General features: G+C 38.7%; 1 protein-coding gene across 2 annotated transcripts; it reads right to left on the bottom strand.

Annotated features, from left to right (window-relative positions):
• Positions 1-9,632: 9,632 nt before the first annotated feature.
• tmem11 (transmembrane protein 11) lies at positions 9,633-16,664 on the bottom strand. 2 transcript variants are annotated; one of them, NM_001017400.1, is given in 2 exon segments: positions 9,633-10,741; positions 16,604-16,664. In NM_001017400.1, coding segments are annotated over 2 exon segments (564 nt in total). In that variant the 5' UTR covers positions 16,651-16,664; the 3' UTR covers positions 9,633-10,224.
• Between the last annotated feature and the right edge of the window lie 3,203 nt (positions 16,665-19,867).

The following is a 19,867-nucleotide window of genomic DNA, read 5'->3' as shown; positions in this document are numbered from 1 at the left end:
TTTCGTTCTTCAAAGCTGATCCGAGAGTTGTTGTCATAGCAACAGTTCTGCTAGCTTAAACCTGATCGGGAGCAGGTTCAATTTATATAAACAGAATTAGATCGGCTCAGTTCAAGCAAAGATAATACAGAAAGTATGTACCGAATTCTGATATTTTCTTACAGTAGTAGTTATATACACTTGGGAAAAGAGTAAATATTTTTTAAACTATATATATAAAGTTATAGTTATTAATAAAATAAATAAAATTATATATATTAATAAAACTTATCAATCTGCACTCTCGAAATGAAAGTACAAAGACTGCCACCTGGTGGTGCACAGAGAAAACTTATTGATATGAACTTTTTAGATCGATTTAGTACAAATTGTGTATAATAGAAATGCACAATATGTGACTTTTTTTTAAAGCAATAATACATTTATGTAGTCATAAACATGTTTTAATAGTTAATATGCCGGTGATTTGATGCTTCACAAAAGTTGCAGACGCCTTTACATCAAAATGCTTTTATAAACAACCAGTTATTCTTTATACACAGATTAAAAAAACGGCTACTATAATAAAGAAAATATTTTCTAAATGTGGAACTAAATACACTGATATGCATTTAAATACATGATGAATACTCTTGACACATGAAAGAGTAAAGCCTGCAGCTCACAACAAATGTGGAAGGTTATTGCGTGTCATATTTAACAAACCGTTTACTGCTAATTTGACGTAATTTTGCTCACATGGATAATTGAATATTAATCAGATGATGTCATTACGCTGCTGTGCCGTCAGCCAATCGTTGCATTGCTGATCATGATTTCGAGGATCGATAGATCTGTCCTTCACAACACACGCAGCGATCTCAGATCAGTTCATCCAGACATTTTAATCTGATTCGCGAACTCGTTTGAAGAACCAAATTAGTGAGAGATCAGTTATCAAGATGAAAAGATCCAGGATCTGCCAAATCATCTTAGATCATTTAAGCGAGGTACGAAGAACAGACCCCAGGAGTGAGTGATTTGATCTGTATTCTGAATAAAGGCAACAGCACCAGCTAGAAGGAATATTCTCCATAATAAAAGGAGTTTTTGTTCTAATAAACACCTCAAATTGATATTGTAGAAACGGCTTAAATTTCTCTCAGCTGAACAACAGAAAACTGACAATGATCACCTCAGGTACACCTCATGTGCTTTATTCAGTGTTAAATGCTAATAATGTGAGTTTGAATGGCATTTTTACATTTATTGCACTTAAAGTTGGGGTTAATATCTTAATATCTTTACAGTTTATTTTTTAACAAACACTCACTGCATTTTAGCAGTGAGAAGCTACGATACAAATTATTGAGCCGATGCTTGACTACAAAATTAAACCGCAAATCAAATCGAATTCGCATTTAGATATTTTCCCCAAATCGCACAGCCCTAAATGATATAACAAATTGTGGTTATGTACATGAAATTATGAATAACATATAGCAGTGCATTCAATTACTTAGTTTATTTCTTTGCATTTTAACCTTGTAAACTATAAAATCATGCATCTCCTCATGGTTTTTGTCTCATTTGTAAGACAACTGACAACAGTTGTTCGCTCCCCTATTTTTCTCCTGCTCTGGGAGCCACGCCCACTCCTCTCACTGCCCACAGAGCTCCACACCCATCTCCCCATCAATTTTTTTTTTAATTCTGAGGTAGACTTAAACTGAAAGAGGGGGGGTTTCATCTCCCTTTTAATATAACTTTAAGGGTGCTTTTCTCAGTATTTCCATATTTTTGATTGTAGAATTTTAAATACTTTAATCTCAACCAAATACTGACCTACCCCAGCAAACCATACATCAATGGACGGTCCATTTATTCAACTTTCATGTAATTCACAAAGCTCAATATCGAAAAAACTTACCCTTATGACTGGTTTTGTGGTCCCATTTTGTGGTCTCATTTGTGGATTAAAGGGTATCTATTATGCAAAAATCACTTTTATACTAGGTTTAACACAGTTATGTGTCATATAGTCTGTGAATATGAGCAGCTTCTAATGGTAAAAATTGCATAATTTAATTTTTTTATGATCACACTTGATAAAAACAGTCTGCAGAAACACTTTGACATTCTCGCTTTGTACGTGTCATCAGAAGGGGAAAAGCCCCACCCACTAGTGACAATCTTTCTCATTTGCATAGGAGGTCAGTCTTGTTCTTGAATCTGCCACTATGCTGACACATAGGTATTTGTAGCTCCACCCTCTTTTGAAAAAGGCAATATCTCATTTGAATTTAAAGCGACAGGCACCAAAACGGCACAATTAGGATCAAAGCCTAAAATGGGCAGTTTTAAATCATTATTGTGGGGTATTTTGAGCTGAAGCTTCAAATCCAGGGACATCAGAGACTTATTTTAAATCTTGTAAAAGGGGCATAATGGCTTCCCTTTAAAGTTGGCCAAAACGAAACGTCTACATTTGCAAGTTGCCTCCTTGCAATATTTTATAGTTGAATAAAAACATTCAAAATCTACTGCATAGTCCAGATGTTTAGTCTCCAAAAAAGGCTAATCCAGGAAACTCAGCAGACATTTCTGTCTCAGCACTGTGATTTAAGTGGTGCTCAAATGCCGAGTCTAAACAAAATGAAAAATAAATGCCACATTCAGTACTTTATTTCCACCAGTTCACTACTTGCTGGTTTAAAAAAGGAGAAAAAAAAAATGCTAGAGAGTGCATGAAAAATGGGGTACTTCACCCAGCTCTACTCCTTCAAGTTTACCTTTCAGATGACTTACGCATTCAGTTTGAAGCTCACACTTGCTATTGAAGCTTAATAAAACCTAGGATCACCATTTAGCATTGTGCTACGCCTGAGCACTAAATAATCTTCATTCATTCATTCTCCTTCGGCTTAGTCTGTTATTTATCAGAGGTCGCCACAGTGGAATGAACCGCCAACTATTCCATATATTTCATGCAGCGGATGCCCTTCTAGCACTGCAAAACACCCATATACTCTCACACACTCTCACGCCCAATTTAGTTCCTTGAGTGACCTACAGCGCATGTCTTCGGGGTGTGAGGGAAAGGGGAGCACCTAGAGAAAACCCACGTGGACAAGGAGAAAACTAAATAATGTTTTTCTGAGTAACTGATAAAGGCTTTACAACTCATTCCAGTTCCTTTACATCCTGCAAAACCTAAATGTGTGAACATGCGACAACGTATCTTCACATTCACTTTGAAAAAGCCTATTTTTTGAACTCACCTTTTGACAAGAGAAGAACAGAGAGCAGAAGTCCTGCGCAGGACGTGGACATGAACTAGTTGTTTCTGTTAGGACTTAGACACATCTTTGGTAAACCTCTAAAAAAGCCAAAAATGAATTTTAAGAATCACTGATCAAACAGATTAGACCACAAAATGACTTCTCTAACATGGTTGTAAAAATGCAAAGCACTTACTTCTCAAGGTGAAGCGTTGACCCACTGCAGACATGGACGATTTGTGAAATCTAGTGACAGTGTATTACTTTTGCAATACTACCACACTTAATAATAAAGACTGATCATTCTGAATATTCCGTTTCAGATATTTTATGCTATAATATGGAATTAAAACATACCAGCTGTGCCATTCAAGTTCCACAGACACCCACAATTTTGCAAACAACATTTTTTTTCAGTGGCAGTACATTATAACAAACATGATAAACAGTGAATTGCCATTAGGAAAGAAAAAAATGTGAACTATTGAAATGTCATTTAATTCAATTGGTTTGTCTGCAAATTTAAGAAATAATAATACTCCAAAAATAGGGAAAATATTAGGTAACAGCATAAAAGTGTGTGTAACAACATTAATTATTAACGCTTTGTGATAGGTTCACATGTGTTGTTTAATATATACAATTGAAGTCAGAATTATTACCCCCGTTTATTCATTTATTTTTTTCCTCATTTCTGTTTGACGGCAGGAATATCTTTTTCAGCACATTTCTAAACATAATAGTTTTAATAACTCATCTCTAATAACTGATTTATGTTATCTCTGTCATGATGACAGTAAATAATATTTGACTAGATATTTTTAAGACACTTCTATACAGCTTAAAGTGACATTTAAAGGCTTAACTTAATTAGGTTAACTAGGCAGGTTGGGGTAATTAGGCAAGTTATTGTATGATGATGGTTTTAAAAATTAAAAACTGCTTTTATTCTAGCCAAAATAAAACAAAAACGACTTTCTCCAGAAGAAAAAATATGATCAGACATACTGTGAAAATTTCCTTGCTCTTTTAAACATCATTTGGTAAATATTTATAAAAGAAATACTAAATCAAAGAGGGGCGAATAATTCTGGCTTCAACTGTTTATATTCTTAGCTTCATAAAAATGTATCCAACTCTGAACTTTCCATGTAGGCTATATAGTAAAGCGTAAAGTATGTGGGCATGCATTAAGTGTGCATAACACTAATTTGGCCGTTAAACATTGTTACGTATGTCACCACAAACCTTTGAAAAATATGTATTGTTGAGAATTGCGATGACAATATTTCAGCAACACTTTATCTTACATAATAATTCCCCCTATTGTCTTGTGGATTATTACCTGTCTGTAATTAAGATATGAACTTTGTATTATCACTGTTATAAGCTATAATAGGAATTAGGGATGAACCGATACTTGTTTACAAACCGATACGAGTATGAGTATTTTAATTTGTGTACTTGCTGATACCGAGTACCGATTAAAATTCTTCTTAGATTTCAATGGAAGTGTAATTCATTTGAAAGGAGGTTTTATTATTATTTTTTTATCCTGTAGCAAGTATGAACACAAAAATCTTTAACAGAAGGCTATTCCAAGCCAAAAATATACACAAATTTTTGATACCCCGGAAAACGACAGACCTTATTGATTACCGATTAAGCATTGACACTTAAAGGATAGGTTATCCTCAGGCTGACACACATCCACAACCTCACACATTACATAATCAAGTGTGTGCAGTTTACGTTACGATGCATAAAACCCTGCTATGTGTGATTCTTCTTTACATTCTGCTTTAAATTCTTAATTCGCGAGTCAGGTCATCAAAAAGTATAAGCTACATGATGTTTAATTATGGGTGCGTTGCGATCAATAGTTGGTTATGCAAACTATGGCTACTTTCTCTACAATATTAAGATGTTTTAAGTCAGTGGTTCTCAAACTGTGGTACGTGTACCACTAGTGGTACGCAAGCTTCCTTCTAGTGGTACGCGGAGGAATGAAATATGTCATGTACATGCTACACACATTTCAAAATGTATAAAAAATTATGTATATAACATGTCATATATGACATATAGCCTATATTTCTGAGGTAATCTGCCACGTTTTTTTAACTGTGCAGAGTTGTAGCTGCTTTACTGGGCCTACTACGCTACTGTATTTCAATACTTCTCATTTTGGTCGTACTTGGAGAGACAATTCTTTTCTGAGGTGGTACTTGATGAAAAAAGTTTGAGAACCACTGCTTTAAGTGATTTTATCTTGACAGACTGCCCGCAGTGATGTTCAGCTCTAGGCACTTTTATTAAGCTTGTAGTCTACTATATAATAGTTTAGATCTTTTACATATAATGTCCCATTACTCAAAATTTCTTACATTTTTTGAGATTTATCTTTATATTTAAAATGAATGCTAGCTTGTTTCACTGTGATCATTATGCAATGATTATATTGCATATTGGGTTTAATCTTCAGTAGCCTATAGATTCGTTAATAATGTATTTTATAAACAGATTGTTTATAAGGACTAAGCTATTAATATATAACCCATTTATTAATACATTAAGGCATTGAAGTCAGGTAGGACAACAAATCACATCCACACAGTGAAATACTCTTCAGTGGTGTCGGTGCGTGGTATCGGCATTTCATGTACGATACGAGTATTATAACCAAGTATCGACCCGATACCGGTGCATCCCTAAGAGTAATTTATAATAAGTATGATCTTTTTAATACCTAAACTCAACTACTACCTTAATAAGTAACAAAAAGCAGCATACAGGAGTTTATATAGCTTAAAAGTGTGGGTTAACGGTCTATTAATATTGAAAGTTGTACCTTAACATGAAGTGACCAATATTTCTTGCAAAATATAGTGTTTCCCTAGAAAATGCTTTTTTTAATACACTTTTAGAATCATTTATGTAAAGATCATGCCAAAATAAACAGGTCATACAGTAGATATTTGGTCTAAACTAATTAAATCAAACTCAGGATTATTAAAACATTGACTTTACATGACTTTAAAATACACTGAAAAATGTTTTTTTACTTGTTCAAACTAATTTAAAATGAGCTGAAACAACACAATTCTTGAGATTTTATTGGGACAACTTAGTTTTTTAATGTTCAATCAACTTACATTTGTTCAAAGTGTTAACTTAATCAATTTGTGTTGGGACAAAGTGAATGAATTGTGTGGAACCCTGTGTTTTTTACAGGGCTGCACAATATATCGTTTCAGCATTGATATCGCAATGTAAGAATCTGCAAGATTCACATCGCAGGACGGCATACGATTAAAAAGATGATAATTGAAACCATTTGGACACAAGAACTTACAACGTTTGCCACTCTAACAAAGATTAAATGTGTTTAATGAAGACTCAATAGCAGAAATGCGCAAACTAGAGGCCTGCTGAAAAAAACAGGGAGAATAAAGAGGATGGTTTTGAGACTTTCATTTCTAATTTAATGTTACCTTCTATTTATTTGTTTTAATGTTAAGCTACAAAAAAGGCTAGCTAAAATTAAACGCTTAAATTTAAACGGAGTCATGTAGTCAGATTTAGTTTAAAACATACATAGTCAACGTACAAAGGACTTTGGGCAAATCAATTGGCAAAAACAAGTTCCGCTTGACTAGTGTATTCAGCACTGAACTCCAACGTGTTATAAATGTGTTTGTATTGCAATTAAAACAAAAAAGTGATACTGCATATAGTTAATATTTTAGTCAAAGTAATGTTTAAATATTAGGAAATAAATGAGTAAATAACCCATGGGCACTTTTATGTAAAATACAGTAGTTTGGTATATTTATGTTCAGGCCACGGCTATCAATGAAATTTGGCCTTCATGTGAAAAAGTTTGGGCACCTCCGATAGTGTTATTTTACATTACATTTGATTATTTAATTTCTCAATGCTGTTTTTCAAAGTGCTGTTTATTTAATGTTTTACAATTGTTCTATTGTTTTCATCTGTCATTTATTTTGTGTGTGTGTGCGTGCGTGTATGTATGTATATATATATATAAATATTTTTTTTTCAATTTTGTAGGTTTTATGCAGATTCACTCCCCTAAAAAATCATCCCAATCAGTGTAACATTATGAATTCTTTACGAATGCTTCTAAAATGATATTATTGCAATATAAATATCGCTGAAAAAGCTAAATATTGCAATGTCAGCTATTTCCAATATCGTGCAGCTCAACTAAGAATGAATTCTGATTCGTAATAGCTGTTAATGTGGCTATTAGTATGTATGTTCAGCTCTGAGGCTCACACATTTGGATCCAGCCGATAGCATAACAGCACCTACTGGGGGGGCAGGTTTAAAGATAGTAAAACCCCATCTTATTGGTCAAATTTGAATAAATAATTCACAAAGAAGATAGTAATACTGCTCTTAAGTTTTGGTAAAGAGAGCAGACACGTGATGTTAAGGATGAACTCTTCTAGTGTGCATGTGTCGAGGGCCCTTTTTTTGCACATGATATATAAAATGAAACATATACAGCTGAAGGCAAAAAAAAAACTGAAGAAACTGTAAATATTTCCTAAATGTTTAACAGCAAGGAGCTTTTCACAGTATTTCCTATTATAGTTTTTTGTTCTGGGGAAGATGATTTAGTTCTTTTGTTTTGGCTGTAATGAAGGCAGCTTTCAAATTTTGATTAATTTAAGGTCAATATTATTGGCCCCTTAAGAAATTAGCATATCCAATTGGCTACAGAACAAACCACTATTGCCTATTGACTTCCCTATTTCTCACAAATTACGTGACATTACCCAGATGGAGGAGCTTGGCCAGACATGCCTCGGCTCGAACCAATCGCATGGATCGGGCACGTCTTGTTAATATTAGGAGGGAAATAAATAAATCCATTCACTTGGACACTTTCAAACACTTTGGACAATGCTTGAACAAAATTAAAGACCTCGTAAAAATGCAATTAAGACCTTTTTTTTTTTATACCTTTTAAGGGACTTTATTTTCTCATAATTGATTTTTCCGCTTTTAATACTTTAAGACCTCACGGACACCCTGTAGAAACGAAAGCAGGGCTTAATTCGTGTTGAAACACGCAAGATCCAGAACCTCTGAAATTTGATCCGGCACCTCATTTTACAGATAACCCTACTTCCCCATCTGCTGTTAACTTTTACTTTCTTCCGCGACTCCCCAACCCTCTACACTTTCGTCTGCGACAACCCCGCCCCGCTCACGTTCGTCCGTGACACCACTCCGCCATCCACTGCACCAATCCCCCAAATGTAATTTCACAAAGAGGCTAATTAATTCGCCTTCAAGTATAGACATGTCGTTTTTGACTGTCAAAACCAAACGTATACTTCAGGCATCAAAAAAAGTACAGTGGTCTCTCGCTATAACACAGTTCACCTTTCACAATCTCGCAGTTTCGCTTTCTTTTTGTGTGCAATTTGACACGCTTCATTTATTAATTTTTTTACAGGGCGTTGTATTTTGTGTCCTGATGGCTTTAGACCATTGTCAATCAATCTCCTCTGCATCTCCTGTGCAGTACAGAATGTGTTCAGCTTGCCAATTTAACATAAATCTTCAATCTCTAGCAGTGTGAGCTGCAATAAGGATGCAAAAAGGGTTGTAACTGTCCGAAGCAAGACCATTGTAAAGGGGGTCGCACACCAGATGCTTGGCGCCACGCAGCGCCATGCATTTTAGAATTGTAAATATAGGTTTATATCAAGGTAGCACACCGGCGCCGCAAATCAGCGGCACTGAGCTATGACTCAGGACACCGTTCATATTTCTGCCGCACCACAGAATAATTGCATTTTAAATAACATGTGAATGTGCGCATCTGGTGTGTTACTTTCAATAGTCATGTGCGGGATGTACCCGGTGTGCGACACCCTTAAGGATGGAGTCTGCGTTAGCTTTGTGGATCAGTGACTACAGGAAAAAGAACATCAGTCTGGATGCCAACGGTATCTGCACAAGCGCAAAAGCTAAACAGCTTTATGAACCTTTTGCTGACAGTGATGAATGTTTTCACCTGACAACAGGTTTTGGTCTTTGGTTTCATTCTATAATACTGCACTTCATTTTCTACGAACTTTGAGAGTGTTTAAACAAGAGAGAAAAGTCTAAAAATATATTTGTCTGTCTGAGAAAAGTGTATAAAGTGCAGTGAGGGGTTTCACAGCCTTGAACATCTATAATAATTGTAAAAAAATAAAGCGGACTACTACTCGGATTTCGCCAACTGCGTTTTTTTTTTTCTCTAACTCCCGCGAATAACGAGGAACCACTGTAAAGTAAAAAATCTGAGCCCTTGATGATCAAATAAAACATCGTCAAAGATGCCAATGAGGTTAAATCTCCTACTGTTTAATGAAAATGTGACGCACCAAAGGCAGGGTACAGTAAAACTACACAGAGGGAGAAAAGAGAGGATTCATTCTTAAAACAGGTCTGTCTGTCTGTCCACCGCACGCTCTGTCCGTCAGGTCGGTCGCGGGAGCTCCGTGTGGGTGGCAGGTGACGGTTGGGGGGCCTGTGGGACGAGGAAGGGGCGGGACAGGCGAGGGAGGGGAAAGGAGTAGGAACTGGGGGCTCAAGTGCACCGGTGATTTCACTTTTAAAGTACAAAGAAAAGGGAAAGATTCATTCAGAACTATAAGCTCGCCCCCCTGCCCAAAACCTTTCCTCTCATCTATCCATCCGTCCGTCTGCTCGTCAATCTGTCCAATCATAAACCGGTCGAAAGCAAAACGATGAAAAATCTTGACAGAGAGAGAGATGCATTGCTGTTTGTTTTTGATCACGCTCTCTGTCGGTCCATGTGTTTATTGTGTGTGTAGGGTGTTTAGTAGTGCTTCTCACCTCCCTGTCGCGTGTTTGTTTGTGTGTGTACATCAGTATCTGTATGCCTCAGTGTGTGTGTGTGTGTGTGTGTGGATCATACAGCGTACAGTTCATAGATCTTCTTGGCACAGTACGCGAGGGCCGCCAACGCTATCGTGTTGTGCAGTCTCTTTCTGTGCACGTCGTCCCGTCGGACAAGAACCACCGGCGTGGAGGAGGTGAGTGTGTGCAGGGGCAGCCGCGAGAGCTTCTGACTGTCGTACTCCACCTGGTACTTGCAGCAGGGGTCGAACTGCCAGGATATGCCGTACAGCGTGGCACAGGCCAAGCTCAGAGCGCCAGCCGGCAGCGCCACGTAACGGGAGTATTCGACGGGGAGGGCGAGCGGCGTCAGGAGGCACGCGGCGCCGGCCAGGACAGCGGTTTTGTGCAGGCAGTTCCCCACGGCTACCCAGCGGGCCGTCTCGTCTCCGATCCGCGTGGGCTCGATCACGATGTAGCGGTATTGCGCCTCCAGAGCCTGCTCCAGCTCGTACTCGAACTGCTCCTGTGCATTCTCGCCGTTGTAGATCTCGTGGACGATGTAACACTCCGTGGCCGCCATCACTCCCCTGTAGGAAAGGAAAGAGAGGAGAGTTGATGTAAATGAAACCAATCCTACTTCAGATTCTAAAAGCTTATTGATTTTGATGAGGGTTTGCAGCAGGAGTGCTTAACCCTGTTCCTGGAGTTCTACCTTCCCAACAGAGTTCAGCTCCAATCCTTATCAAACCCAACTAAACCAAGGTCACACTGCACGTTTTGTTCCATAAACTTCCATTCATCGACTGGAAACACAAGCCCATGCGACAAGTTTCACAGCTCGCGGCTTTCGAAAGCTTGGTGAACTCTGAGGGTGCTTTCACACCTGCCTTGTTTAGATTGATTGAATTGCACAAGAGTTCGTTTCCCCTTTTGGTACAGTTCGTTTGGGCAGGTGAGAATGCAGCAATCGTACTCGAGTGCGCACCAAAACAGACCAAATAAGCGTACCGAGACCTGCTTGAAGAGGTGGTCTCGGTATGCTTTCAAACGAACCCTGTAGTGGTTTGATTGTGGTGAGAATATGATCCGTACTAAAACAGGTCCAACCACAAAAAGTACCGCGCGTTTTGGACTAATTCAGCTGCCGTAGGCCGATGCGCTGTGCATTATGGGATATGGAGGAAAAATATTTGTTGACAGCGCTTTACCAACAGAGAGAGAGAGGGGAAAACGAGAGATCGTTGGTAATATTTCCGCAAGATGACCATGTCACAGTTTAGCTAAATTAATTCACGTCTCCTGCTGAAGTGACGAGCGATGCATTAAACACTGTTTTCCAGCCGCGGCCGCGCTTCATTCTCGAAATGTATAGTTTGTCTAAAGCAGGCATACAATCAGTCAGCGCAGTCGTCCCTTCATAGTAAAAAGAGACATTTTGTGTCTGCCAGTTTTGTTTACTTGCGGAAGTTCACTGGCATTTTCCTGCACGAGAATTCTGACCAATCAATAAGCAGTTTAGGAAATATGTTCAACAATATCTGGCCAATGAGAGATGTGGATTTTTTCAGATGACTGCATTTTGATTCCTTTCAACTGGTTCGGACCAAAGCCAGCAGTGTGGTGTGAAAACGACCCAAAGACGGCAGAAGATGCAACAATGTATCATTTATTACCCTTGGTGCTGACCAAATGAAGCGAACTACAGATGTGAAAGCACCCTGACTTGCAAAATCACATCTTGTGATTGAGTGAGACCAATCAAAGATCAAATCTTGACCTCTTGCAGAATCTTGATCTCTGGACAGAAACTTGAAATATGGAGCAATCACTCGCTTCATCCATGTCTAATCATCTTGTTTTATCCCGCCTTTTTTCACAGCGATGTACGACAGAATTTCAAATGCTCAAACTCTAGTGTAGGGATCACCAAACTTGTTCCTGGAGGTCCTGTGACCTGCAGATTTTAGCTCCAACCCTAATCAAACACACCTTAACAGGCTAATCAAGGTCTTGCTAGGTATACTTGAAACACTCAGGCAGGTGTGTCGAGGCAAGTTGGAGCTTAACCCTGCAGGACACTGAACCTCCAGGAATGAGATTGGTGACCCCTGCTCTAGTATGATCGCGGCATAAGAAGGATCTAGAGGAGCTTTCAGAAATCAAAGACAAGTGCATTTGGTCAAGGTTGCAGCTAAACTATGCAGGAAGGTAGGAGGAGTGAGAATCCCTGGTTAAGAGTTCATTGCCAAATCAGCATCAAAGGGCATATTTCATGACAAATAGATAAAACTTACAAATGGTTTTTAAATAACACACTTCCATAACAATAGACATCAACACCAATAAATGATACAAAAAATATAAATGTAAACTTTTTTTTTGTTACTTTACATTTGATGATTCTTACATTTTTAAATGGATTCACATTTAACAATAAGTATTTTAAAGTTCCTCCAGGTTGTCTCATCATCTTAAAAATACAATAAGTCAAAAGATGAATTTCGGAGCAGCTTCTACTTAAAGGTGCAGTAGATGATCTGAATAAATGCTATCAGTTAAGGCTGATTTATACTTCTGCGTCAAACACTGGCGTATGCTACGGCGCTGACGCATAGCCCTTCGCCGTGGCCATCATCGTCACTGACGTGCACCTCTCAAAAAATGTAACTACAAGTCGCAACGACGCGTAGCGCAAGCTCTGTGATTGGTCGGCTTGGTAGCGCTGACAAGTCTGGGCGGGACCGAGAGCCGCGCGAATCCAATGTAGCGACTGTTTACAAGTGTGGAGTCCCGTGAAGGAGATCCGGATGGAAAGTTTTGTTTTGTGTTTCCCTCATAGTTAAAGTTGCTGCACGTCTGCCGGTTCCTGCCTCAAAATGAGCGAGTTTGAGCCACTTGTACATCCCGGAAGTGTTCAGGAAAAACAAAAAAGCAGCGAAGAAACTCGACACAGAGGAACATTTACACCTCACTGTCAACTAGCGTTTCGGAAGTGTTAATGCAGACCCACAGAGACAGCGCGCAGAAGTATAAATGCACAGCTACGCGCGTTGCATGCGCCGTGGGTTACGCCGGTCAATTGATGCAGAAGTATAAACCAGGCTATAGCATGACATCTTTGAAAACACAATCCCTCCCCTGCTGCCTAAAGCCAGGCCTCCTGAAATTACACGAACACACATTAAAGATGACAGAGACAGCGACTAGATCATGTTATTCACCAGTTAGAAAACTTTATAGTACTTTATAGTACTGCAATTATTATAGTATCATTATAAAACTTGCATGCTATTTTAGAACAAATATTCAAAGTAGCATGGTACACAATCACAGGTTGTCACTGTTTAAAAATGAACCAATGTAAATATAAAACCAACTTCAGCTCAGTGAAGCAGGCTAGGCAGAATAGCGCTATTTACTGATGTTTTGTTATTAAACTAAATAAAAATCTACATTATGAAATAGAGGCTGAACACTTCTGAGCATATAACGCATTCATAACAATCTACATCTGCGTGGGTGCAGCCGTGCACACATAAAAAGCAGATCTGCATGAACAGAAGCGCAGTTATACAAATCTACATTTGCTGACAGACAGTTTGGGCTACTTATCAGAACTATGGGAATTTTCAGCTCGACAAATTTTAATTGGGTGAACATTCTTATGCCCAACCAGAATATAAAAACACATATAAACACATTTAGATGATTTACTTTAATCATTACTATTGGAATGTGAAGATAATTTCAACCAGCACAACAAAAAACATTTCTGAAGACAATCACCTACTGCATCTGAACTCTTCAAATGTGCATTATTTAATACTAATGCTAGATGCAAAAACTAAATGTACATGAATAAGTCAAGTGAAGGGAAGTCCAAACTCGCTCCTGGAAGGCCGGTTTTCTGCTGAATTTTGCCCCAACTTGCTTCAACACACCTGCCAGCAAGTTTCTATTATACCTAGAAAGAGCTTGATTAGCTGGTTCAGGTGTGTCTAATTGGGGTTGGAGCTAAACTCCCCATGACACCGGTCCTCCAGGACAGAGGCAACATATGTTGGGCAACATATGTTGTATAAGTTGGCAGTTCATTCCACTGTGGCGACGCCAGATTAATAAAGGGACTAAGCCGAAAACAAAATTAATAAAATAAATTAATGAATGAATGAAGTTTTTTACGGCTATATTCAAGACCATTTGCAGAGGCAGTGGGAAAAAAGGAATATAGTTGAAAATTATGTTCACTTGTTTCACAAACTCAAAACACTCTCAAAGAAATGGTAGGGTAGACATTAGGCCTGCACGATTCATCGATTTAAACCAAAAAAAAACGCGATTAACAAAAGCTGCGATATTACGACTATTACAATGACGAGGGAGGTGAGCACGAGTAATTAAAACAATTCAAATAATGTTACTTAAAAAGCAGACAACAGTTACAGCCGAACCCAAGAGCCCCTATTTCACTGCTATGGAGATGAAATGAAAGCTGTAAGATGTTCCATCTCTGCGTGCGTGGGGACCTTTGACCTGCTTGCGTGAGGTAACGTTTCCTCTCTTCTTTGGCTATTACAGCGATACATGTGGACACACACACGCGCTCTCACATATACACATACATGAGTGAGTCTGACTGCTGTATTAAGTGACGAATTGTATTAAAATTTATATATAAATATAAATATTTTTTACATTTTAATACATGAATTCTTGTGCTTTAAAGTAAAATCTAAAATTGTTTATGGAAAGCCTTGTCATTGTACCATGAATGTCATTAAGTCAATATCAAAAATTTAACCATGTAAATGTAAAGGTTTTAAGATTTTATACATCATTTATTTAATTGAACTTTAAATACTGTAGTCATTCATTCATTTTCTTTTCGGCTTAGTCCCTTCATTAATCCGGGGTCGCCACAGCGGAATGAACCACCAACTTATCCAGCACGTTTTTACGCAGTGGATGCCCTTTTCAGCTGCAACCCATCTCTGGGAAACATCCACACACACACTCAAACACTAGCGACAATTTAGCCTATCCAATTCACCTGTACCGCATGTCTTTGGACTGTGGGGGAAACCAGAGCACCCGGAGGAAACTCACGCGAATGCAGGGAGAACATGCAAACTCCACACAGAAACGCTAACTAACCCAGCTGAGGCTCAAACTAGTGACCTTCTTGTTGTGAGGCGACCGCACTACCTACTGCGCCACTGCTTCGCCTTAAATACAGTAGTTATTTTCTTAATATGTCATGCTAACTGGCAACTTTATTAGGAAAAAAAACAGTTTTAAAGCAGCATCACAGTTGAGCGAACTCTTGATTCTGCTTGGTCTCTCTTTGGTGCTGTTTATACCACTACATCAAACCTGCAGCTTTTTAAAAAATATAATAAACCGCATTTTAAATTGCGATTATGATCAGATAAATTGCAATTACACTTATATTCCTTCAAATCATGCAGCCACTGACTTGCATTTGTTTAATTTCGGACAACAGTTTCAGTAAAAAAAAAAAAAAAGAAAAAAAAAGTTTAATGTTCTACTCAAAAACGTCCCCAATATTTACTGAATGGTTTGATTATTCAAAATTAACTTTAAATATTGTGTCTACCAGCTTACTCTAAAATGTATTTTACAATATGACACGGTTACTAAACCTTTCTGGACTCAAACTGAACGTTTATCCTGGCGTTTGTGTGAGACGTGACATGTCTCGCGTTATCTACATCAGCCACACCATCTGAGGCCTGAGCTCCTAAAGAAACTTTTAAACGGTTTAACGATGCTGAAAGACTGGGGTGAAGTGTTTAAATATACAATGAACGCTCAATTATATTCATTAAATCCTGTCATTTCATTATTCCCACTATGATAGGAAACAATCAACCGTTAACGAACTTAACTCGACAAAGTTATTCGGGATCGCTCCGCATTTTGCTTCGGTCTAATAAATGACACCCTGTCAGTTTCACAAGGTTTGTTTTAAATGAACACATTAAAAAATATTAAATAGTATGTCTGCCAGTTTCTGAGATTTATACACCAAATATGAAAGTTAGTGTGGAGCTAACTGTCCATCTCTCCTTGAAAGCCGCTGTCATTGCTGTGGAGCGCTATTTTAACTTCTTCTTCTCGTGTCAGCAGGGTAACACAAACTGCAAAAAACACGACAAACAAATGGCAAGTTTTTAGATTGATCTGCGATAGAAAGGACATCTTAGAGCTGCTCTCTGCACTTTAATCGGTTGAGGGACCCTGGAGTCAGTAAGGTAATCAAAACAACACATGAGCTCTATTCAGATTATGTTTTTAGTGTTTGTGGCTGAATAAAACGCCAAAGGATTTGGTACGTTAACCATAACGAACTAACGCAGAAAGTGCATGAAGCGTAAACATTTCGCGGTACCTATTAAGAAATAATGACAGTTTTTAGGCTAACTGACCTCTCCCTGTTGACTGGGACACCGCGCCTCCTTCCCAGCGACGCCATCTTGACAAAGCAACGGACTAGACTTGACGCAAAATTCGCCGAGGTGCACTATGGGTAATGTAGTTCGCTGCTCACAATCCTCAAGGCTTTCAAGAACATCAAAGGCACTACAAATCCCGTGAAGCAATTCAGCCGAGGACTCTACCAACTGAACTGAATATGTAACGATATTAATATTTGCTTTGTTTCGCTAACGACAGTTGTTTGTGATACATAAAACACACTATTTGACGCAATAGAGCAGCAGTTGGATTTAATTGAGATTTAATTCGTGACGCTGTATAATTATGCGCGTGGTTTTAAAAGTGACCAATCGAAAGCAAGGACAACACTATGGGGCTTTCAGTAGGACAAACCATTCCCAGAGCGCACGCAAACGCTGCACAAAGAAAATGTGCTCTGGATAAAATGATTGAACTGTCTTGTAGCGCGTCCAAAACCTTCGTTCACGGACGGGATGGTGTTACAGAGAGGCCACTCACCCATAATGTGGTCGGTTCTGCTTTGTGTAGTGAGTCCCTTCCCCGTACGGCGCCCACGGAGCTGCTGCAAAGGGGAAAACCGTGTTATAACAACTGCACGGCGCACACGTGCAGCGCTGCTCTCTGTCTCCCCCAGTAACAACTATCGCATGACATACAGGGGCAATAACAACACTTGGTCATTAACATAGAGAGGCTGTTGTAGTATTTTTTTTATACCAATGCTACATTTATTTATCCAAAGTTGCAGTAAATTTCAGTTTACGTTTACATTGTCGTTTATGGAGCTAATAATATGCCAAAAAGTTTAATTATGTTAATTTGAATGACTGACAATTGTAATTTAATAAATCTGAATTTGTATATGCAGTTGTTTCAAATCAGAATTTCATAACTTGAATATTGAATATATTAAATTTAAAACTTTAACTTCTAATTTTTCAAGGCTGAATTTTGTATAGACATATTTTCAAGCTTCAGATTTTTTGTGTTCTGAATTCATAGACTGCAGATATCCAGTTTGTAAAAGTACTGTTTCAAGTTTTCAAGATGTAGAAATTCAGAACATCAAATTCAATATCCTAAAACTCAAAACCAGAAATTCAGATGGTGAAATTCAGATTCAGAAGCAAGTAGGTCAGGGGTCACCAACAAGGAAGAGTAGATCACTGAAAAGTAAACTAAGCATTTTGGCCAATCACAGAGCTGCATGACTCTCCGTCTTTGTCACTGAATTGTTCATTCAGATTCGTTCGAATTGGCTGATTTATAAATGAATTTAGAGACTCAATATAAATGACTCACTCAGAGATTTCTTGTTAACCTCTTTTGTTAAGTGCTCAAAACTTTGTTTCAAATGGTAACAACATAAGAAGCGTTAAAAAGTCTATATTATATTATATTATATTATATTATATTCACAATTCAAATTCAGATTTTGGCATATTATTAGCTCCATAGTCATTTAGCAGACACTTTTGTGCAAAGCAACTTACAATGGAGTAGGCATTCAGCAATTCAACAAGAGGCAATCCACTAGGGGTGTTTGGTTTTGTGTTATTTGGAGTGAACTCCGCATCTCAACTCCTAATTTTAGAGTTGGTGGAATCTACTCAGGAATCAACTGCATTTACATTCTTATAACTCACGCAGCACGAGGAGAACATTAAACTCTGCACAGAAATGTCAACTGTTCCAGTAAGGACTTTTAACCAGTGACATTGTTGTTGTGAGGCAACAGTGCAAATCACTGGGCTGTCATGTAGCCCAATCTAAAAAAAGTTGGGCGGAGAACAGGCGAGTTGGAAGGGGTATTCTTCAAGACGAAGATACTAAGGTGAGAAACTGGTTATTTATAGTGAGTTAGGAATCGTCAGATTGCTGAATCATGTGTTAGCTAATGCTGAACCAGCCGTGGTCAATCATAAGCATGTGCTCCTCTTGAAAGTAGGTTATTTCTACAGAATCATCTTCTGATGCACAGCCTTGGACACATCATCGGTGTTGTTTCCTGGACTCACTGGGTGTTTCGGATCTTGCAACAGACACCCTCCTCCAGGCCACCCAACCAAAGCTGATCAGACCTCGGCCTGTGTCCAAGTGGCATGCTACTGCCCCCACTGTCACCCCCCCCCCATCCGCTACCTCCAAATTGTTGCTTATGGCTCTTCTTTGGTTTGGCGCCTGTTATTCCCAGTGTACAATAGGCCTTGTTCAGGGTGTAGCTGGCAAATCCCCTACTGCCCACTTCCACTGGCATACTCCCATTTGTCCGACACTGCTCCTCCTGACATTTTTACTTCTTTCTCTCCTGAGCCTCCTCCATCCTCTCCTTCCCGGACACTGTTAGCTCTAGCAGGATTAGTTGTCCTTGGGCCTCAGAGACCAAGATCATGTCAGCTCTCAATGTGGACTGGGTGATGTGTGGTGGAATCTTCAGTTGCCTCTCTAGGTCAACTGACATCACCCATTCTCGGGCCGTGGAGAGTAAACCAGCAGGGCAGCTCTTTGATGTTTTCTCTGGCCTTTGTCCTTCCTTAATGTGAATGGCCTTGGCTGTGGTTTGGCGATATCAACTGTCCTTGATCCCCTTGCTGATTGCCTCAGTAATGGATTTAAAGGGTCACGAAACACCAAAACACATTTTTTGAGCTGTTGACAGTCGTATATGTGTCCCACACTGCTAAAAACACTATTAGGACACCTATATTTCACTAAAAAGTGTAAATTGGTTGTTTTTGCGTTATTTCAAGCAAATTTGTACTTCCTGTTTGAAACTAATTTTTGAAGCTGCGTCACGGTCATGACATAATAGCGTTGTATTCCAGCGTGCAGACTGGACGTCTGTGCCAGAGTGTGTCTTATTACGTCTTACAGTGTGTTGCATTAATGCATGAGTAAGGCTTGGTTCAAACCAATCAGCGCGCTCTATTGTGCAACTTCATTAATATTCATTACTGTCACAGTGCTTAGACGACAGACACACCACGTTGTGTTGGCAAAACAAACGTGAAGTGTTGCTTTTATAGTTTGCTGCCGTTAAGTTTCGTTTTCATTTTCTCTCTGTGAGAGCTCAGTCTCACGTGTGGATTAACAGTGTACGCGACGCTCGACAACAATAACAATAACTTACGTGTCTAAGGAGGATTATTGTTTACCTGAGAGCTGTTCTCATCTGCAAACGCTGAGATCAGGATTCGCTTGTAGTATTCTCTTAATAAAGACGCGGCTCTAGT

Source organism: Danio rerio, chromosome 3 (assembly GCF_052040795.2).
Source record: "Danio rerio strain M-AB ecotype USA chromosome 3, GRCz13ab, whole genome shotgun sequence".
NCBI classification, from domain to species: domain Eukaryota; kingdom Metazoa; phylum Chordata; class Actinopteri; order Cypriniformes; family Danionidae; genus Danio; species Danio rerio.
Note: the sequence above shows the minus strand (reverse complement) of the source record. Positions and strands in the feature narration are given on the sequence as shown.

Coding starts and splice junctions, on each gene's coding strand:
- tmem11 (XM_087242458.1), bottom strand. CDS start 10,734: ATGGCGGCCACGGAGTGTTACATCGTCCACGAGATCTACAACGGCGAG.